Below are 23,515 nucleotides of genomic sequence, written 5' to 3'. Positions count from 1 at the left end.
AGGAAAAAAGTGCAACCAGAAAATAGACATTCTTGAGAACACAGAAGAGAAGCTGCAGCCTGGTACACTCCAGATACACTTGCACTACAGTCTTCCTTTGGCTGCAGAAGGGCAATGGTGTCAGGGGAGTCTATTAAGCATGCCGGGCATACACCCATGCCAAAACCTCCATACAAGAGCTACCAACCTAGGTCCCTTGAGGGTCATAGGACAAAGATAGACTGGCTAGTAGAGGTGTGCAAAAGGGGCCGTATAAAATTCATATTTGGATTCAGCCTGAATTGGGGACAGTGATTTGATTCGTTGATTCAGATCACTGCCCCCAATTCAATTCGGCCTAATCCAAATCTGAAGATTTGATGCTGATTCAGAGAATCAGTGATTCAACCATAGACATAGCTTTAAATGTTTTTACTCCATATCTCAAGGTACCACGGGCTTGTGAATGCTGAGATGGTGGGGTGGGTGGAGCGTCCCACAGGAGGACAAGAAGGCCCCCCACGTACTCAATGGCAAACCCGGAAGTGGAACGGAAGTACTGGGTCCACTGCCGAACGCGCAGTCCCCCCCACCCGCAGCTCAGCGATCAGCCACAGAGGGACCCTGGGTGTCCCCCCAGACCCAGGAGGGTACCAGTCACTGAGCTGGGGGCGGTGCAGGGGGGATTCTGGTCCACTTCCAGATCTGCTGCTGAGCATGCTGGGGGTCCCCACCCCGCCGCTCTCCTGTGAGACACTCCATCCACCCCACCATCTCAGCATTCACAATCCGCATGGTACCTTGAGGTATGTAGAAAAAACATTTAAAGCTGTGTCTATCTGAACTGTTAAATCTTTCCAAATCAATTTGGAGGGTTCCAATTAGATTCAGAGAGATTAAAGGGTCTCTTGATTCAATTTGGATTCAGAGATCCGGCCACCAAATCGGGCTAAATCTCTGCCGAACTGAATCAGTGACCGAAGCTTTGCACAGCCCTACTGGCTGGTCTATGGGGGCTCCTCACACTTGAAGGTGCCCTACCATTGGGTGTCTGGATAGGAAATACGGAGCATAAGGGCATCCAGTTGGTACCAACGAGCTGTTCAAAAGTGAACTGGATGCTTTCCCCAGGTCTGCTGAGTTGGTGTAGCAGGAGTTCCAAAACGGGCTGGTGAGGCCGGGATGCCACAACTAGTTTCAGAGGGTGGCGGCAAACATGGGCAGGTGGGGACTACCAGGATGTATTGTATGGCAGAAAGGAATATGGGCAGCTTTAACTTCCTGAAGTAAGTAACAAGGAGCATATGGCATGAGTAGCTCCATGCACTAATCCAATGAAGAGAAACTTGCCTATGCCTGCCTGACAAAATCCAGGAGGTCCCAAATATGAGTGATGTTGACAAGGAACAGCCTCTGGCACCCCCAGGATGCCTCTACTACCAACACCACCCAGCTATGGGTTTTTCAACAGGGGCTCAGTGAGAAAGTCCATGGATCTGGAAGAGAAAACCCCCTCCATGTCCTGAAGAGGTCCTGGTAGAAAAATCAGGCAGCTCACTGAGGTCTCACATTGGGAAACCTCACAGACAGAGCTGCCAGTCATATCAGAACAGTGAGAAAGCGGAGGATGGTATGCCCCTCAGGCACCATGCTGCCTGACTACAAACACCACAGAAAAGCTTCTTCTGGCCTGAAGACTGAGGGTGTGCATGGACCAAGTCCTACTCCACCATGAGGAAAAGCAAGCATAAGACAGCTGTGGAGTGGTCATCCTGGCCAAAGGAACCCCAGCACCCATTTCTGGATATGTCTGGTACTAAACCAATGTTTGAGCATAGACAGGATGAGTTCACAGATGACCAGCCCTCCTGTCCATGTCCAAAGGCAAATGACAGGCCATCCCTATAACCAAGCTCAAGAAAATCCCAGACCAGGTACAAGTTGTTCAAATTAGTATGCCCTGGAACTATGTAAGTCTAATCAGGGTGGGTCATGTTCACTTGCACAGACCTTAGCCACCACGAGTTGCTTTTATATGGGCTGCAAAGTCATACAGAAAGAGTGAGACGAGGCACAGGTACCTCAGGTTGCAAGGGTGCTCTTTTTTGGGCAGCAAGGTGAGTACAGCCCTCCTGCCAAAGATGTGAGTTTTCCAGAAAATTTTGAATTGAAAATTTTTCCAATGACCTAAATAGAGGGTGATCTGATTTAGCATGTTTATTTGACTTATATTTAGTAAACAAAACTAAAAAAGTACCCCCATGTTAATTTTATATCCCAACAGCCCAAGTATTTGAACTGAAATATTCATTTAGGAAAAAGATTTAAACCACATTAAGTGTGCTGTATTGAACGTTATATCCAAACAAATTCAAAGTTTTATGTGAAAAGAAATTATTTTTATTGGAATACTTGTAAAAATGTAAAGACAATACACAATAGCATGTATTTCCCTTACATTGCTTGTTTAAATTTAAGCGAAAAAAACAAAGGCACTGAAAACTGTTGACACACTAGTTTTAGCTCATCCAAAGAACTGTGTATGATGCGCCATGGTTGTCCACTCATCTACTTCTTCCACTGAGGTCATTATGGCACCTCCAGTTTCACCATCACTATTGTGTAGAATCACGTACACTACTTACTAGTTCCACTTCAGAATCAGATTGAGGCAAATCTGATTCAGAACTACTTTGAACCACATTCTCTTTCGCTAAAGGATAGTTTTACCAATGAGTCTATGGGCAAGGCAAGTTATCATCACATTGCATCTTCTTCACTAATTGTCCTTCTGACAGCTTCTCCAGAAGCAAGAGATTTTGAGAAACAGAAACAAGTTTAGCGGTGCATTCATTTGATAGTCTATTTCTCCTTTTTGTCTTGATTGAGCAGAAAGCCTTCAAGTTCCATACAGCTGCTGGTGGTGGAATAATTAGAACCCTGGACAACAATCAGGTGATACAGTATCCCTTCCACCATGCACAAAGAGACATTCTCTACTGCCTGCCAAACGATGTCTTCGCTCCTGTCATGGAAATTTTTTGAGTATGTGCTGCCAGTACAGAAGAGGTTAAACTGACATGCACGGTTTGAAGCTGTGAGTGGAAATTTCCAAGGCTCACCCAGTCCTTGCCCCCTGGGTGACCTGCAGAGCTGTCAATCATTTTTGACCTACTTTCCCCACAGAGGCATGCTCAGATTGTGTCAGCTTCTGACTAAGAGCATGCTCAGTCAGAACCTGACATGAGGTAATCGGACTAGAAATTTCTCTGGGGAGAGCACGCTGATTGGCTACTAAATTGATATAAAAGTTCTGTGAGCCCCTCCCTCAGGGTGGTGTGTTGGTGTGTGGGGGGAGATCGCGTGGACTAGAGACAGAGGCTGCTGCTGCAGGGACTGTTCTCTGAGTCAGGCTTCAGGGCCTATTGATCTCCTCCTTCAGTTCTGTTGATACTTGCTTTGTGTAATCATCTGGCTCCTGACTTACCTTTTGAACTGATTAACGGCTTACGATTTCGGATCACCCTCTGGACTTTGTTTAACCCGGTTCTGGATCATCGACCTCGGCTTTCCTCACCAACTACGACTCTGCTCATCCCTCCAACTGACGTCTCCGCTGCTTCATCTTCTGGCTCCTGACCTCGGCTTTCTCATTCGACCACCCGATCGTCCATTGCTGTGGACTGGCGTCACATGGTTCATCATCACCGTGTTACAGTTCGTTTTTGTTGTTTGTGATCCCCATTTATGAGCTGTTGACCAGCCCTGGGACTAGGTCTTCGGACTGAACCTCGTGGGCCAACAGACCCCTTTGTTGTTAATTGTTTGTTTGTGTTCCAAACTGTAACTGAAGACCTTTCTGCCTACGCCTGAAGCGTAAGTCAAATAAATTCACCTGTTTTTCTCAATCCGCTCCGAGTCCCTATCTCCAGACTCTACGCCGCTAATCCCACCTGTCCGTATCTAATTGCCACCCCGGCCCACCGTGACCTTGGGGCCCGATCCTTCGGTTTTCCCCGACAGCTCCAAAGGTTTTTTTCCGCATGGTACTCAGCAATGTCCATCATCCTCGCTATTTTGTCGATGTTGAGGACATTCTTAGCTACTTTGATAATTGTATCGAGAGTAGATAATTCATCTTCTGATAAATGTTGTCCTCTATGTTGAGGATCCAAAAGGTTTGCTGCCAGATGAACTGGATGAGAGCAAAACTCAGATCTCTTAGTAAACATTTGTTTTACTACTTCTTTTTTGGACACAGGTGAAGGCGGCAAAAGCTCGATTAGATTTTCATTCAGTTGTCTGAATATCTCTGGAATATTTGAAAGGCTTGGTGCATCTCCTTTAAGTTTCTTGATAGCCACTGAAATTGGTAGTAGCTAACTGAATGCTCCTTGAACTCGAACCCAGGCACACCATTGTCAAGAATCTCCTTCTAAATGTTCATGGGAATAATCTGGGATACTGTGTCATCTATTGAAACACACTGCAAACAGTTCTTTGTGTGCAGCAAACCATGTAAACACTTTGTAGCTGAGCCCAATACAGTTTCTCCTGGCAATAAAAGTGCATTTTCCTTCCCCAGCTTCTCTCTCAAATTTCTTCAAAATCCAATTAGCAATATGACAATTGCTGAATACCTTCACAGTTGCTTTGCAGCTTGCCAATATTGTCTTCACTGTATTCCCCACTTACTATATCCTTTCCCAAAAGATTCAACCCATGAGCAAGACAGCCAAATACTATTAAATTAGGATACTGTGCCTTTAATATTTGCCATGTAGCTCTCATGTTACTCGCATTATCAGTTACAAGAGCTTGTACCCTAGAGGGACCTGCACTTTCAATCTCTTCATTCAGTAATGTGGCTATGTATTCACCTGTATGATTAGATCTGGTAGCAGTTGCTTTCAGGACTCTTGGTTCAGGTGTTGCTAACAATGTTCAATAAAGGATTTCCTTGTATATCAGTCCACCCATCTGACATCACAGTCAGTGATTCTGCTTGACCAATCCTTTGAATAACCATTGTTTGAACTCTGTCATACTCTCTATCTAAGAGAGAATGTGATAAGCAATAACATGACAGTAATTTATATGATGGGTGAATTAGCTTGTAATGTTCCTTCCAGTATTGATTTGCAGTTATGGAAAGAGCTGTACCACTTGCAAATATAGCTTAAGCTAATGTCTCATCTGCTTTTCCTTGATCTTCTTTTGACATTTTGTTCACAAAGCTTGATAAAAAGCTTGACTGTCTTGAACAGCTACTCATGGTGAATCGCATATCTGGTGACAGTGATGTTGAAAGCGAGGATTCCTGCTGCTTCCTCCCCTAGACCTGGCAGCCTGTGGATACTGCCCAGTGAAGCTCTGGCAAAATACATGCATGGATGAGTGCCAGGGGAACACTTCCTCTTCCCGAAGGTGTTCCCCACCACTTGGTCTGGGTAGGACATGAGGGCAGGACAGTGTATGTTATGGAGCAGGAGCATGTAAAGATAGCTGTGATGGGTTGTGTGGAAACTAAATATAGCAGTGAATGCCAAGGAGTCTCTTGAGGCAGGGGCCCCACAACTAGCTCCCAAGTGATGGGTGGATATGGGTGCAGGACCTCTGGGATATAGGGCAGTGGTTCCCAAACTGACAGATTGCACACCACCAATTTAAAACAATACAACTTTAAGTACCGCCAGCACGTTTTTTAGTTCAACTTTAAGTACCTCCAGCAAATTTGTGTCATATAAAGTAATTATAATAAATCTATTAACACATACCACTGACAGGTTGTCTGCATACCACTGGTGGTACCCGTACCACAGATTGGGAACTGCTGCTGTAGGGGAAGGAAGTGGGCAGCACGGCGACCTTGACCTCCTGTAGTAAACAGCAGTGGGGGGAGCTCCATGCATCAGACAAGAGCGGAGGGGTCTGCCCACCTCTGCCTAGCAAGTCCAGGAGGTCCCCAATATAGGTGATGCTGGCCAGGACCATCCTCCAGTACACACAGGATACCTCTGTCACCAGCACCACAAGCTGTGGGTTTTTCAGCAGGGGCTCAGCTAAAAGGTCTATGTCCTGGGCAATCACATCTGAGGATGTGGAGAAGACCAACTTCCAGGCTCTGAGGTGGTCCTGGCAGAACACCAGCAGCTGGCTGAGGCCTGTTATGGGGAGACTTTTTGGGTAGAAGAGCTGCCAGTCACATCAAAACCCTCAGACGTGGCAGAGAAAAGCAGGCCCAACCAGACATCACAGCACCTGATTACTGGCATTGTAAAGGAGCTTCTGTAAAGCTTGAAGGCAGAAAGTGCACAACTGGCCACAGATGCAGACCAGACCCTGCCCCACTCCTGCCCCTCCATGAAAGGGGAGGCACAGGACATCTTCAAAGACTCAGTGCTGTCCTGGGAGAAGAACCTCTGCACCCATCTCTGGAGACTGGCCAAGACTTCTTAGGGTACAGACAGGGTGTTGAACCTGTGGCAGAGCATGAACAGGACAAGCTGGTTGATGATCAGTACTCTACCACAGAGAGAGAGATGCACTGAATAACTCCTGTCACGCCTGCACGCTTAACACTCAGACATCTTGGTTTCAAGTTAGTCTCAGTTCTCCAGTGGGGAGAGGCATCTGGGAGACAAGTAAGCCCCCAGACACAGCAGCAAGACTGGATACAGGCAGTCCTCAGATTTACAACACAATTGGTTCCTGAAAACCCGGTCTTAAATCGAAATGTTGCAACTCGAAACCAATCTTCTCATAAGACACAATGTTATAAATGCAGGATTGGTTCCTGAACCAAGGCCCAATACCTTATTTTCACCAAAAACACCCCAGAATTTTGTATTTTATCAATTACAGATGAGTAATATAGCTACATTAATGTATTTATATCATAAATAGCAATCATATTGCTTTGGAAGGACTTCTTTGAGGCGACTTTTCTGGACTTCTTCAAAGGCTCTTGGTTGAACTTTTTGAAGGGTTCTTGGCTGGAGTCTTCTCAGGAGACTTGGCTGCAGGTTTTTCTAGAGTCTTATCTACTTTCTTAAAGAAAGTGTCCAAGGAAGTTTGGACAGATGTTCTTCAGGGAAATGAGCAATACAGCCAACTTGTTCACAGGCATGTCAGTGCATTAGATTAAGCCTTGTAAAGCTGAAGCAGGGTGTCAATTTATAAATGTCATAAGTGTGAAATGCTATAACTCAAAATGTTTTAAGTCAAGGACTTCCTGTACTTTAGAGTGCATGTGGGAGCAAACCCACATGCCATCAGTCAACTCACTGTCAAGCCATATGTGCCAGATCACTCGGGTCTGGGATCGTGAGCAGCATGTTGTCAGCATACGTAGAAAGGACCACTCGTGGCCAAATCCAAGAGCACCAGTCCCATGATCCTTTTATGTTAGTGGCAGAAAAAGGGCTTTACAGCAATATTGTAGAGCTGGCTCAACAAGGGGCAGCCTGGATGCACTCCCCACTCAAAGGGGATAGGCTGTGTAAGCAGCCAGTTGAGTTTGAGGATGTACCAGATCACTCCCCTCCAGGAACAAGTCAGTGGAACTGACCCAAATTGAAGTGTCAACAGATGAGGTTATAGACATAACTGGTAAGCTAAATAGTAACAAATCACCAGAACCTAATGGCATTCACCCTAGGCTCTTAAAGAAGCTGAGATCAGAAATTACCAAACTCTTTACTGGAGTATGCAAGTATCATTAAAAACATCCTCAGTACCACAGGACTATAAGACTGGAAAATGTGACCCCATATTTAAAGAAGGTTCTAGAGGGGGTGAAGGGAACTAGAGGCCAGTAAGCCTAACTTCTGTTCCTGGAAAACTGGTAGAAACAATATTAATAATAAAAAAAGAATTGTTCAGCACATAGATGACCATGACTTGCTGGGGAAGAATCAACGCAGTTTTGTCAAAGGGAAATCATGCTTCACCAACCTACTAGAGTTCTTTCTGGGTGTCTATAAGAAGGTGGATTGAGCGATCCAGTTGACAGAGTATATTTGGATTTCCAGAAGACTCTGACAAGATCCCCCAACAGATGCTCTTAACTAAGTTAGGTAATCATGGGATTACAGGGAACGTCCACATGTGGCTTAAGAAGTTGGCTCCAAGATTCCAGCCAGGAAAGAGTACAAATGGTCAGTTTTCAGGATGGAAAGTAGTAAACAGCAGGACCACCCCCCCAGGGATCTGTGTTGGGACCAGTGCCATTTGACATATTTATAAGTGATCTGGAAAAGGGGATGAGTAGCCAGGTGGCCAAATTTGCCAATGACACAAAATTATTCAAAGTGGTAAAGACCAAGACTGTGAGAAACTAACAGAAGGTTCTGACACATTTGAGCAAATGGGCAACTAAATGGCAGATGAAATTCTATGTAGATAAGCGTAAAGTGACGCACGTGGACAAACATAACCTAAACTATACCTACTCTATAAGAGCCTACACATACATATGATGGACTCAATATTAACTGTTACCACACAGGAAAGAGATCACAGAATCATAGAAAATTAAGGTTGGAAGGGACTTCAGAAGGTAATCTAGTCCAACCCCCTGCTCAAACCAGGTCCATCTCCAACATGATGACAAAGCCCTGGCTGGAATTAAGCCAGGCCTTAAAAATCTTCAAGGATAGAGATTCCACCACCCCTCTAGGTAACCCATTTCAGTGATTCACCACCCTTCTAGTGAGAGTTTTTCCCCCTACCTACTACAAAGATATCCAACCTACACTTCCCTTGCTGCAATTTGAGACCACTGCTCCTTGTTCTCTCATCTGCCACCACTGGGAACAGTCTAACTCCATCCTCTTTGGAACCATCCTTCAGGTAGCTGAAGGCTGCTATCAAATCCCCCCATTCTGTCTTCTCTTCTGCAGACTAAGTAAGACCAGTTCCCTCATCCACTCTTCAGAAGTCACATGCCCCATCTCTGTAATCATTTTTATTCTCCACTGGACTCTCTCCACCTTGTTCACATCCTTTCTGTATGTGGAAAGGGTGGCCCAAAACTGGATACAGAACTCCAGATGTGTCTTCACCATTGCAGAAGAGGGACATAATTACTTCCTTTGATCTGCTGACAATGCTTCTACTAATGCAGCCTAGGATGCTGTTAGCCTTCATGGTAATGAAGGCACACTGCTGACTTCATGACTCATTCAGTTTATTGTCCACTGTAGACCTCAGATCCTTTTCTGCACAGCTGCTGCTTAGCTAGTTGGCCCCAAGCCTGTAGCAGTACATGGGATTCTTCCGTACTAAGTGCAGGACTTTGCACGTGTCCTTGTTGAACATGAGATTTCTTTTGGCCCAATCCTCCAATTTGTCTAGGTCACTCTAAATCTTAGCCCTACTGTCTAGCATACCCACTACTCCTCCCAGCTTGTTGTCATTTGTGAGCTTGCTGAGTGTGCAATCCATCCTGTCTTCTAGACGGTTAATGAAGATACTGAACAAAATCTGGGAGTTCTTGTGGACAATTCACTAAAAACATCAGCTCAATGATCAGCAGCCATCAAAAAGGCAAACAAAATGTTAGGGATTATTAACAAAGGAACTGTAAACAAAACAGAAAGTATTATTATACCCCTTTATAAATTAATGGTGTGTCCACACCTTGAATACTGTGTCCAGTCCTGGTCCCCACAACCAAAAAGGAAATATAAGAACTAGAGGAAGTCCAGAGAAGGGCAACAAGGATGATTAGTGGTATGGAGGTGCTTCCATATGAGAAGAGACTAAAGTGGGTCTATTCAGTTTAGAAAAAAAAAAAAAGAGATGCTTGAGGGGAGACATGATAGAAGTTTACAAAACACTAAATGATGAAGAAAAAATAAATAGATTTATTTGTTACTGTCTCTCAATACAAGAACTAGGGGTCATAAAATGAAGCTAGTAGGTACTAAGTTTAAAAGTAATGAAAGGAAGTTTTTTCACACAGCATGTAATTAAGGTGGGGAACTCATTGCCACCAGATGTTGTGGAAGTTGACAGTTTAGTCCAGGGTGGGCAAAATGTGGCCCGCCAGGCCATTCTATCTGGCCCATGGGGCCCCTAAAAAATTTAGAAAATTAATATTTATCTGCCCCTAGCTGCCTGTTCATGCAGCCCTCGATGGCTTGCCAAAACTCAGTAAGTGGCCCTCAGACCAAAATAACTGACCACCCCTAGATTAGTCTGATTCAAGAAGGGATTAGAGAAATTCTTGGAGTAAAGAGGCATCAGTAGCTCTTGAGCATAGGAGTTCAGGAACAGCCTCTGAATCAGAACTTCTTAGACCTTAAATGCTCGAGGCTGCAAGTAGAAGAACAACAGTGGAAAAAACTCCTGGTCATACCCATTTCATTCTCACTTTCAGCATTCACTCTCTGCCACTATGTGACACAGGATACTGGGCAAGAGGAACCTATGGTCTTACCCACTAAATGACAATTCTTATGATCTTAGGCACTTTGAAGAGGCATAAAGCATCTAGAGAAGCCACACAAGGTGGTAACTCAAGCTGAATGCCCTCAGAGTGCCTATGAGGTATCCATGATCCACCCTGTTAAACACTTCCTCCTGGTCAAGGGACAAGAGAACAAGCGACAGGCCACCTTCACATGCAAGCTCAAGGATATCCTGGACCAGATAAAGGTTGTTGAAGATGGCGCACCCTAGAATAGTGTTCATCATGTACCTTGTCAGGTACATCGTGTCCACCAACACTGACTTTAGCTACAGTAAGATGGCTTTCACTACAAACTTGTAGTCTGTGCAGAGAAGCAAGACTGGGCATCAGCTCCTCAGGCCAGAGGGGTACCCCTTTTTGGGCACCAAGATCAGCATGACCCTAATACATGATAAGGAGATTTTCCCATCTCCTTCAGACTTGGCCCAAATTGTAGCCAGACAGCTTGGTCGAACTCCACAGTAAGTCAAACAATGACTAGAGAGATTTGGCGGGCATCAGGTGAAGGCCTTCCAAGACCTCAGCCAGGACCTGAGGACCCTCCTTCTGGTCCTGATCACCTGCACTGCCCCTCCCACAGGACCTGTCAGATATGAGCATTGGTCAGATCTAGCAAGAATTCTACAAAAAGGCCCCTGACCTTTCTTACAACACAGTGGGATCCATCCTCCGCCAGCAGGCACATGATGTGCATCTTGGCATCCCTCCTCTTTTCCAGCCCACATCCTCCAGTAGACTTTTGTTGAAGTGCCAGTTAGTAGGCTGGCCATAGGCACTCAGGTCATAGAGCACAGGCAAGGTGGTGACCACAAATGGGAGCTAGCCAAATGCCAGAGGTGTAGACTAGGACAGTGTTTAGCAGGGAGATGTAAATCCTGTCCAGCCAGGAGTGGTGTCCCTGAAGTTCTTCTACCCTTATCCAAATACTGGATTGTCATGAGGCTGGTGGGCACAGCAGACATCCATCAGGGAATGATCAGAGATGACCCTCCTTCAGATATCTGCAGCAACCTGGTTCTACTTCCTGACAGTTCAGCCCTGCATCTTCAGGATAATATCAAAGTCCACACTGAGAACCAGATACTCATGAGGGCACAGGGTGCTGAGAATTAGCTGACTTATGGTAAAGTGCATCATCCCCAGGTTCTGAAGAGCAGATCAGATGTTAACAAGGTTCAGAATGAGCCCTTGTATTTCAACCCAGAGATGGAGCAAGCAGCCTGACACCACCTCAGCCACCTGCAGGATCACTAGTGTGGACTGTAACAGAACAGGACAGGAACGGGCAATTATTTTGGGCAGAGGACTGCTTACCGAGTTTTGACAAGCCATCAAGGGCCTCATGACAGGCAGCCAGTGGCAGATAAATATTAATTTTCTAAATTTTTTAGGGGCCCCATGGGCTGGATAGAATAGCCTGGTGGGCCACCATCAGGCCCATGGGCCGCATTTTGTCCACCCCTGTACTAGGGGGTCAGGGGAGTCCGAACAACCCCACACCTCAAAAGCACCTCTGCACACCCACCCCAGACCTAGGAGAACTCACCAGACCAGGTCCTGGGACATAGCAAGCCCTGCAACAAGGAAGCCAACACAGGTGTGGGGAGTGAGAGAGGATTAGCCATGTGAGCCCAGAGTGGGAAGGATAAAAGACACTGAAAACAGCCTCAAGGGGCTGCACCTGGCCAGGAAGCAGGCTGCCTGGAGCCTGGAGTTGCCATGGGGTTAAGCACCCACCAACAGAACCCAGAGCAGGGCTCTTTTCTGTTTGTTTGCCTGCTTGCTTGATCATTTGCTTTGTTGCACAAGCCTGCAGGCACTGCAGTCTCTGAAAGATAAGAGGCAGCCAGGAGGTGAAGCCTGGAAGAACCAGGGGAAGACAGTTAGGTGCTAACTTATTTGCTAACTTCCTTTGTTTTACATCGCTAACAAGCTTGGGGTGGCCTCCAGGTATTATTCACTAGCCTGGCTACAGCAGAGGCAAGGGCCCTGAACAGTGGGTCCTTGGCCAAAGCCAGCAGCAAAAGTAAAACTGGTCAGCTCAACTAGGTTGACCAAACGTACCATGCAGTGATCTGCCCAGACTCTCCCCATAGCAGCCTTTATGGACCTGGGCAGAACTGGGATGCCACCCCATGTCTCCATGAGAGACGGTTCCCCAGAAACAGCAGAGTATTCTGCCTGTCAGAGACAGGAGAGTACCTGGAATCTGTGGAGACTCCCCCCACCTCCCACCTTGCAGCCACAGATGTTGATGTTCACAACAGTGATGGTCCACATTGGTGGGGGGAGGCTTAGTGGGGGCTTCATGGGGGCAGTGCCAGCTGCACAGCCTGGCAGCAACCACACTGCCCTCCCATAGATGTAGAAAGGTATTGTGAAAGCTGGGGGCCTACTCATAGTTTTCAGGCATTTCTCTTCTAGGGCTCCTGGCCCATCTCCACCAGAGCCCTCAGGGCACTTAGGATCTGGTGGAAATCCCTCCCCCCCACAACAGTCAGGATGAGCTCCATCTTGTTCCTAGAGGACAGCATGCTCTCCAGGAACAGAAGGAGATCCTCCACTGAGCCCACAGGTTCCCAATCATCTTCTTCCTGGTTCTTGGGTTCTGCAGCAAGCTCTTCCTGACTCCCTGAAGAAAGGGGGAGGGTGGGAAGGGTATGCATCTCCACCTGCCTCTCCTGCTGCTCCAGCCTGAAGGAACTCCAGCAACACTAGTAAGGTCCCTCTACCACCATCAGCTATGTTACCTCTGTGTCTGCCCTCACGTGTTAAATCCTGCACTCCACTCCCCAGGGATTAATTTTTCCCCTCTACTCCTGTGTGCATCAGTCTCTGCATTTATTCCCCAGCCCCCACTCCATGTTTCTGCCCTCCCTTGGGCAAAAAGACTCTCCCCAGCCTCCCCTCCCCTCCCCCTATGCACATACAGCACTTTCTACCCCCCACAACTTTGTCACATACAGTGCAGCCTGAGGGGGCACCCCTGACAAACCCTCCCAGTTAGCCAAACCCTTATCCCATACAAGGAGGGGAGCCCCGTGTTCCCTCTTCACCCCACCCAGCCTACCGTGGCAAGGCAAGAGACCTCTAAGGCAGTCCTAAACAAGGGGACAGACAATGAGACAGGGGAAAAGAACCAGAACCTGAGGGTCTCTTCTAGTCAGTCTCCATCCAACAGGGGCATGGAACCCCACCCCCGCATCAAAGCAAAGGCAAGCACAAGGGCTCCCCAGCTGCCTCCTTCAAAGGCAAAGGTCCTGATACCAAAGACAGCACCTCTACCTGCTGGAACCAGGTGTGCCTCATCAGACAGCACCCCACCCACTCAGCCTATGCCCAAGCAGCTGTAGGGAAATTGCAGCCTCCCCACCATGGGTCCTCCACCACCTGTGCCCACACAACCTTGGACAACTGGGGTCACTTCCCTAATATTACCAGGCAACATGGCGAATGCTGTTACCTGCACCCTGATACGCAAATGCCGGTGCAAGTTAGAAGCCTCCAAGATTGTGGCAGCCTCCAAGATGCATGACAAGGGAGTGTTCTTCCTTGCCACATAGGCTACCACCCAAGAGGCAATGGAGAACGGGATCTCTGCTGAGGCATCTACATCTCCCTCAACCCTCAGGGAACCAGAGTGGTCCCAAGCTGTGTCCCATCTTTCCTCCCCAACATGGTCCTCAGGCTCCTCCTCTTCAGCCTGGGGAATACTACCTTGCCAGTCACCACCCTGTTGCTGCAGTGCCAAGACCCCAACCTCTACTACATGCAGTCCTTCTGCCACAAGGTCACTATCCAGCTGGCAGTAAGCACAAGGGCAGAGGTCAAGGGGTCCTTTGTTATCCCCCTTCAGGAGACTCCATGCAAGATCTACATGGTGGGGAAAGGAAGCCTAAAGTGCCAGGCACTGGGAAAACTCTGCCAGGAGTGCCCCATGAGACAGCAAAAGAAAACACCATGAACCCCTGCTAAAGAGATGGGTGCCAACACTACCAGCACCCCTGGCACCACAAACCCCAGGACGCAGCCCTTCCACAAGCTCTGGGCACTCTGTGCCACAATGATCAGCAGGGTCTCAGGCTTGAGGGAAAAGGGCAGGCAACAGAAGCAAGGAGGGCATTTCTGCCCTCACTACCCCACCACTACCCCCTTGCCTAATATTGGCCCCTCCCTCAAGAGCCAACTCATCCCCAGCTCACCCCAAAGGTGACCAAGTTATGGTCCCCAACAGAATGTAATCAGCCACCCATTCCAAGCAAAAGGTCCAGGTACACATTAGTCCTTCCAATAGAGAAGGCTCCTTCACACCACCCAAGAGGAGGGCTGACATTAAGATGAACCCTGCATCTCTCTATGGCAGGCACCACTACCACCAAGACGCCCATAGCATCTTCTCCAGACCACATCAATGCCACCCCTGCCATAGTCCTCTGTCCTCTACCTCCAAACTCAACTGATGAAGGGAAAAAAGCAGGCCCCCGCAATAGTCAACCAAACCCCAAGGAGAACATTGCACAGATCCCTGTGTCTCTTGCTTTGCCACTCACCTTGTTGACCCCTCCCCTATCTCCAAAGGCTGCATTACTCCCCCTATGAGTGTCAAGGGGCAAAGCAGACTGGGTGGTTTGGGTACTGAGAGGGCAAGCCCAGGTGGGGAGCAGGAGCCAGCAGCTCCAGTCAGCCATCAACTCCCACATAGGAAAAGTGATTGGTGGCCCCTGCTGGAGGCAGGACCTGGGCTAGATGTACCACTCGTCTGACCCAGTATGTCACTAATTTTGTTGGCAGATTTTTCTTTATTTATGATGGGTACAAGCAGAGTTTAACCTGAGATTCAAAGTGAACTTGTAAGGGGCACTCAGTGAATCGCTCTATAGGATCAGAAAGTTCTAAGTTTCAAAACAAATATCAGACATTTAGCTACTAATCTATAAATATTCAAACAATATTAGCAAGGATTCAAACAATATTAATATTTGGGGGCTGGACCCGATGATCTTGCAAAGTCCCTTTCAGCCCTAACATCTATGAAGAGAAAGATTTTAAAGTTGAAAATAGGACGAGACGTATGGGCTATTTTTACTGTAATTGAACCCAGCAACTTTTAAATCACACTTGGCCCAACACTCACAAAAGGATTCAGTCTTGTAACTCGAAAATGCTTATCATTCATCTTCTCATTACACCAGAACTGAACAAAGGAAGAGCTCTTGCAGATAGTAAATATCAAACATGTCTGCTCTACAGCAAGACCCACAAATATAGAACCAAATTTGGTGAATTTTAGAAATAAGATGCTTTCCAAATTGTAAAACATTACCACTGTCCTATCGCTTTTCAATTTTTTATATCGTCTGTGAAACACACCTCCTGCTAAATTCCTCTACAATTGAAGTTATATTACCAAGGGTAATACCAACAAAAAAAAAAGCATTATTCTGTTTTTACTGGGCAGCTGCATAATTTAACTGTGAAGCTAGCAGAAAGATACCATTTCACAAAAGAATAATATAAGACAGAAATAGAAACTTGAAACAAAACAGGTGAGAAGAAGCCTGTCAAAACCATACATTTTAATCTTACCTTACTGCGATTTGGTGGAAACTTCAAAAAACGCAGCACCACGCAGCGCTACAGACAGAAAAAAAGGGGAAAAGATTGTTTTATTAGTATAAAGACACAATAACGTAATTCAGACTACTACAGCCGAAGTATTTAAGAAACTGAACAATTTTAAAGAAAGGCATAGTAGGCAAGTCTTGTGATTAAGGCCTAAGATTCAAACCAATTGGTTTGTTACCAGCTCTGCCAAAAAAACCTGTGAGATCTTAAATAAATCACTCTATGCTTTCATCATCTCAATTCTAATATTATAAAAGCCTTAGTTAGTTAGTCTACCAATCTGTCCATCTGTAACGCTTGATTTGCACTGTGACTGGCTAACTGAAACAGCCAATCACAGTGTTCCAAGAACACTGGGACTGGAGATGGTGCGGTGGAACACCTCCATGACAATCGGGCAGAGGGGGGTGGAGAGAGCAAGTCAGCCCTGAAGTGGCAAATGGAGGGGGGGGGGGGGGGGGGGGGAGGAAGACCGTTCCCCCACCCCTAATCAAAGGAGAAGCGGGATCGGAGCTAGATGTGGGGCTCAGTCCCCGTGTGCGCCTCCCCATGATAGCAGCCCAGCCCCAAAGCGGCCTTGAGGTGGCAGCGACAGAAAGAATGACACGGGGGGGGAGGGGCAAGGCTAGCAGCACAGGCCTCCCCCACCCCTCAGCCACCTGAGGTGGCACAGGGCCGACGCAGGCAAAAATAGGCCCAAACACAGCACAGCTGGGGGGGGGGGAAGCGGAGCTGGATGATCAGTGCCGAACAAAAAGTAGGGGCAGGTCCAGACACGATCCATCCCTGCTTGCCCCCCACCCCGAGAACTGGACCAGCAGGAAGGGACTGGGGACAAACACAGAGGGTGGGGGAACCAAGGCCTGCTGCGGGTGGGGGAACTTGGAGCCGGCAGCGCCGCAGGGTCGAGTGGACCCAGACCACAAGAAGCAGGGGGGAGTGGCCCCAGGCCCAGCATAGGGGGATGGGGAGAAGTGGGCCTGGGCTGGTCGCAGCAGCAGGAAGTGGGGAGCAGGCCTGCGCGCACTCCTGCCCACCCCCTGCTGCCACAGTGGGGAACAGGGAAGTGGCCCTGGACCACACGCAACAGAGGGGAAGGAAGGGAATGAGTGGGCCCAGGCCCAGAACAGGGGAGCAGGGCCTGGGAGGGTAGAGCCAGGCCTGGGTTGATGCGGCAGCAGTGGGGGGGAGGGGAGGAGTGGGCCCAGATGCGATGCGTGGGGTGTGAGGGAAGACCAATGGGGGTGGAAAAGCCAACCCACCACAGTGGGGGGGGGAGGAGGGAGTGGGAGGTCTGGCCCAATGCAGCAGTGGTGGGGGGAGTGGAGGAGCGGGCCTCCTCCCCTGTGTCTGCTCCTCCCATCCCCCCAACACCACCATGTCAGCCCAGGCCCACTGCTCCATCCCTCATATGCCGCAGGAGGCTGGCTTCTCTCCACCCTTGGGCCCACACTACTCCCCCACATCAGGCCCCAGACCATTCCTTCCCTCCCCCCCATTGTGGCAGGGAAGGGGGAAGCGGGCCGGGACCCCAAGCAGCAGGAGGGAAGGGGGGGATGGGGAGCAGGCTCAGACCTGTGTCCCTACACACTCCCCCTCCTCCACCCTCCCCCACCCCCCATCATTCTTGACAGGCAGTCAGCTAATAAGGATAACATTTCCATACCTTACCATAGCATTGAGAAGACATGATGGCTAGAAAATACAAAAAGTAAGATTCAGTATCTTCCCTATGCTTTAAAGGAAATCCGTATGTCCTAAAGTCATTGTCCTTCTAGAAGTGTTTTTACATAAAAGAGTATCACAGCATTTGAGATATCCAACAGTGCTACTTAACAGTGATAATGCCAAATGCTGCCACTCCCCCCTTGCCACTTGGGGTCCAGGCCCACTCCACCCTGCTGCACCACCAGCTCCAAGAAGTGGGCTGGAGGGGGAGCCAGTGCTGCTGGCCTTGGTCCTTCTGCCCTTCGTGAGCTGTGTCCCCAAGTCCCTTCCTGCTGGTCCCATTCTGGGGGGGCGGAGGGGAAGCACAACAACGCTTTTCATATCTAAAAGTAGTACTCAATTGACAATTGAATTTAGAGCAAATGAGCAAGTATCAAGATAAACTACCACAGCTTGACAACTAAGTCACCATGCAAAGTTAAAGAGTGTAGATTCCCCAGATATGCCACCTAAAATATTATAGAAATTTTACCTAAAAGTTAAAATATTTCAGAACAGTTTTTGGTAATTTCCTCATTTTATGCAGAAAACTTACACTGAAGGTAAATAGTTAACAGTGTAAAATAACACTTCTCACACCTAATTTATTACTTTCATTTTAAAAGGTAAAACACAAAAATACTATTGCAAATTTAGTGAAAATGTAGATTATGTCCTTGATAACAAAATGGGTTACTACATACCTACCTACATACAATCACTTTCTGTAGAGAAGGAAAAAAACAAAAAACAAAAAAAAAAATAAAGAATTCTTGCACTCACAAGAATTACTTATATCAACATTCTTTATCAAATGGAAATATGGAAGTTTATAATCTAAGAGCTTATTCTTTATTCTCAAGTAGGAGCTACAGGACTAAACAAATTTTATAATGTATTATGCTACACAATGTATATACAGAGAAAAAGTCCATTTACAATACATAACTGTCACATTTAAAACAGTGGGATAACGGAGACTTGGTGGGACTCCTCCCATGATTGGGCCACAGGTATAGATGGCTATACACAGGAGAAATTGAGTGGACAAAAGGGGCAGGGGTGTAGGAAAGCTACACGTCCCTGCAAGCTGACATTGGTGCTCAGGGTGGATGACTGGAGACCCTCTGGGTTAAAATCCGTGGGGAACATGGCACAGGGGACACAATGGTGGGAGTCTGCTACAGAACTCTGAGCCAGGATCAAGAGCTCAACCAAAAGTTTGCCAAGGAATTGGCTGAGTTTGCATGCTCCCAGTGCATGTTTGTCATGGGAGACTTTAACTACCCAGACATCTCGTGGGAAGAGCACTTGGCCAAATCCAAATGGTCGCAAAGCTTCGTGTGTGGATAAGCGCTATCTGACACAAGAAGTCAATGAGCCGATGAGGGGTAAAGCACTGCTCGACCTGGTACTGGCCATGGGGGATGACCTAATCAGCGACCTAATGATCGAAGGGAAGCTAGGTGACAGCAACCACAAGCTGATCACCTTCATCATCCACCATAAAGCTGGCAAGTCAGTTAGCAATACAGAAGTCCTCAGCTTCACGAAAGCTGACTTTGACAAGCTCAGGAGGCTTGTCAGTGAGGCCCTAAGGGACCATGACCCAAAGGGGAGGGGAGTTCAGGATGAGTGGTTGCTCTTCAACGGAGCAATTATGGATGCACAAACTAAGTCTATCCCATCTCAGAGGAAAAGCACCAAAAGGTCACAGCAGCCCCTTTCAGAGCCCCCCAGCTCTGTAGGGAACTAGCGGATCTCCTGCATCTAAAAAGAAATGATGGAGAACCGGATCCAACTCCAAGGAGGAATACTCTGCTCTGGTCCAGACCTGCAGAGAGAAAACCAGGAAAGCCAAGGCTGTGATGGAACTCCAACTAGTTACAAGTATCAGGGACAATAAAAAGTCCTTTTTTAGATACGTGGGGAGCCGGAGGAAAAGCAAGGGCAACACTGGACCCCTGCTAAACCAGATGGGACAACTGACAACCAATGCCCAGGAAAAAGCAACCTGCTAACTGAGTACTTTGTGTCAGTTTTTCACCAGTCCCTTCGGACAACACTGCCCATTACGGGAAGGGAAGATCCAGGTGAGGGAGATTCCTTACCCTTCATCGATGCTGACCTCGTGGAGGAACACCTTGACACGCTGGATACCTTCAAGTCAGCCAGCCCTGACAGTTTACACCCCAGGGTACTCAAGGAGCTGGAAAGCACCAAAGCTCAGCCCCTGGCACAGATCTTCAAGAACTCCTGGCACTCTGGTGAAGTGACTGAAGATTGGAAGAAGGCCAATGTGGTGCCCATCTTCAAGAAAGGGAGGAAAGTGGATCCAGCAACCTACAGGCCCATCAGCCTGAACTCTAACCCGGGGAAGGTCTTAGAAAAGATTATTAAGGAGGCCATTCTTAACAGACCGGCCAATGGCAACGTCCTGAGGGATAGCCAACATGGGTTTGTTGCAGGTAGGCCTTGCTTGACCAATCTTATCTCTGTTTACAACCAGGTGACCCATCACCTGGACAAGGGAGAAGAGATTGATGTCATATATCTTGACTTCAAAAAAGCCTTCAATCTGGTATCCAGTGATCACCTCTTAGCAAAACTGACTAACTGTGGCCTCGGCCTCACCACGATCCACTGGCTGGGGAATTGGTTCCGTGGTTGGACCCAGAGGGTGGTGGTTGATAGAAGTCAATCGTTGAGGTGCGCTGTGACCAGTGGAGTCCCTCAAGGCTCTGTCTTTGGGCCTATACTATTCAACATCTTCATTAATGATGTGGACGCTGGTATCAGAAGCAGACTAGTATCAGAAGCAGACTGGCCAAGTTTGTCAGTGATACCAAACTTTGGGGTAAAGCGTCCACACCTGAGGACAGGAGAGTGATCCAGGCTGACCTTGACATGCTCAGGAAATGGACGGATGAGAACCTGATGGTTTTTAATGCTGAAAATTGCAAGGTTTTCCACCTTGGGAAGAAAAACCTGCAGCATACTTATAGGCTTGGCAGTGCTACACTGGCTATCACTATGGACGAAAGGGACTTGGGGGTCATGATTGACCACAAGATAAACATGAGCCTTCAATGTGATGCTGCAGCTAGTAAAGCAAGCAAAATGCTGGCTTGCATCCATAGATGCTTCTCAAGCAAATCCCAGGACGTCGTTTGCCCGTTGTACTTAACTTTGGTGAGGTTGCAGCTGGAGTACTGCGTCCAGTTTTGGGCTCCACAATTCAAAAAGGATGTGGAGAAGCTTGAGAGAGTGCAGAGGAGAGCCACGTGCATGATCAGAGGTCAGGAAAACAGACCTTATGATGAGAAGTTGAGAGATATGGGACTTCAGCCTGGAAAAGCACAGGCTCAGGGGTGATCTGGTGGCCACCTATTAAGTTTATCAGGGGTACTAACTAGGATCTGGGAGAACGTCTATTCACCAGTATGCCCCATGGGATGACAAGTTCAAATGGCTACACGCTCCTCCATGACCATTTCAGGCTAGACATAAGGAAGAACTTCTTTACTATCTGAGCCCCCAAGGTTTGGAATAGACTGCCGCCAGAGGTGGTTCAAGCACTTACTCTGAATGCCCTCAAGAGACATCTGGATGTTAATCTTGCTGGCATCTTATGACTCTTGCTGACTTCTTGCCCCTGGGGCAAAGGGCTAGACTCGATGATCTCCTGAGGTCCCTTCCAGCCCTAATGTCTATGAAATCTATGAAATTTATAGGCATTTAACTGCAATGACATGAACCGCCTCTGGGTTTGGGTAGTCTAGAAACTATCTGTCACAAAGTGATGAGAGAAAAGGGGTAAAAACCCCTTTCCCGGGGACAGAACTGTAGTGGGAGAACCCTGCGGCCCCAGGGAACAACCCCCATGATAGGAAAAAGATTACGAGGTGCAGGAGTGGCAGCAGAGAGCCAGCAATTGAAAGAAGAACCACCTGCGCGCTTCATCGGCCATTTACCCGTGTGGCTGGGGGCAGCACAGGGAGTGACGTCATCTGGCAGTGCTGGCCAGGAACTTTAAAAGCTGGCTGCAAGAAAGCACCAGCTGAGAGGTGGCTGTGAGCTCCCAGCCAGCACTTACTCCAGTTAGGGACCCAGGACAGAATCCTGAAAGAAGTTTACCCTTTGATGGAATGGTGCCCAGCGTTGGATCCGGGAAGGATGCTGAGGGACTAACCATCAATCCACATGCAGGGACAGGTGAGTAGGGAGGGGAGAGCGTTACCTCCCCATCCCCTTTCAGTTTTTTGGATTTCTTTTTAAGTTTCCATTGCCCCTGAAGGCAGAGCTTAGGCTCATAGAGTACATCTGGGGCTGAGGCACAGAAGACCCACTGGCTTGGCTCTGGGTCGGAAGGAATGCATCCACGGAGAGCAAAAGCAATCACCTGGGTCCATTAAAGGCACTGTAGGCTGAGCCTGGCTGAAGGGACCCACGTCCTGCAGACGGCCTCCAGCTAGAAGCTGAGGGCAAAAGCAAATACTTTTTGAGATTAGATCAGGATTACATCACAAGGGCCAGTGTCCGAGAGGTTCAGACCATCTACCACATGGCCAAGTTCATCAGGTAAGTACATGGAAAGGGTGTAAGGGAGGTGGAGCCCTAAGGACGTCAGCAGGTGGCACCTCTGAGCAAGTCCCAACTATCCTTTAATACAGCAAGATGCTGCAGTAGAGAAAAAGGAACATTTCTTTTCTGTAGTTCAGTGGTTCCCAAACTGTGGTACATATACCTCCAGTGGTACACAGACTACCTAGAAGTGGTACGTGGAAGGCTCCGGGGGAGAGGCCGCACACACCTATAACCCAACATCTGCCTGCTGCATATGGCCAGGAACACACCATCGTGTGTCGAGCAGCACCCACTGGGTAAGCATGTTGGAGGAAAAGGTGGGGGCAGATCAAGGACCCCACCATGAAGGGAGGTAGGGGGGCAGTGGCAGAGATTAATGGCACCCTGGGCAGGTCAGAGCCAGGGCAACTCATCCAGGGGCACCAGGGGAGGTGTGGCTCTCCACCATTATGCACACTTCAGGGCAGAAGTGTGGGGCACATGTCCCCCAGATCCATGCATGGGCCAGAGGCAGACTATCGCTGGGCTCTGCCTCATGCTGCTGCTGCTGGCCTAGGAGCCTCACGCAATGCCATGTGCTTGCCACACGCTGGCTGCGCTGCATCCTCTACCCACCCGAAGGCAGCAGGCACAGCCCACTGCTGCCTGGGGGTTCTCCCCTCTCAGGCCAGCTCGCTCCATCCTGCAGCAGGGCTAGCACAAAGGCAGCCTGGGCCTTTCCAGAAATGCAGGGGATGCCCCCCGCTGTGCGCACCCTGGGGTAGGCATGCAGGGCATGTGCCCCCCAGAGCTGTGGGTGGAGACAGACAGGCTACACGCTGGGCTCTGCACCAGATAGCACTGCCTCAAGACCTGCCACCTGCCTGCCGCCACCAGGAGGGCTGAGGCACTTGACCAGTGTGGGGGATGCACATGGCATCCTGCACAGATCCATAGGTAGTAGCAACAGCAATGAGGTGTAGAGCCCAGCGTGCATCACACAGCCCACCTCCACCCGAGTTCAGAGGGAACTCACCCCCTATGTCTGTCCCAGAATGCACACAGCCCTTCCCCACCCTCCACTGCCTATAGACCTCTGCAGGATGCCATGTGCATACTATGCACTGACTGAGTGCCTCTGCCTGCCCAGTGGTGGCAGGC

The 23,515-nt window shown here is 48.3% G+C and overlaps 1 protein-coding gene across 3 annotated transcripts in view; it reads right to left on the bottom strand.

Annotated features, from left to right (window-relative positions):
* IPPK (inositol-pentakisphosphate 2-kinase) overlaps window positions 1-23,515 on the bottom strand; it is a 117,511-nt gene that overhangs the window by 67,409 nt on the left and 26,587 nt on the right. Inside the window, exon 2 of one of the 3 annotated variants that reach the window (XM_090022869.1) lies at window positions 16,043-16,090. The exons of the other annotated variants lie outside the window; for them this stretch is intronic. Within the exon in view, the coding sequence (XP_089878995.1) occupies window positions 16,043-16,090 (48 nt within the window). The remainder of the gene's footprint in view (window positions 1-16,042; window positions 16,091-23,515) is intronic. 3 annotated transcript variants of the gene reach the window in all.

This window comes from Crocodylus siamensis, chromosome 11 (genome assembly GCF_052110815.1).
Source record: "Crocodylus siamensis isolate JL-2025a chromosome 11, ASM5211081v1, whole genome shotgun sequence".
NCBI classification, from domain to species: Eukaryota; Metazoa; Chordata; order Crocodylia; family Crocodylidae; genus Crocodylus; species Crocodylus siamensis.
This window is presented reverse-complemented; position numbering and strand designations above follow the sequence as displayed.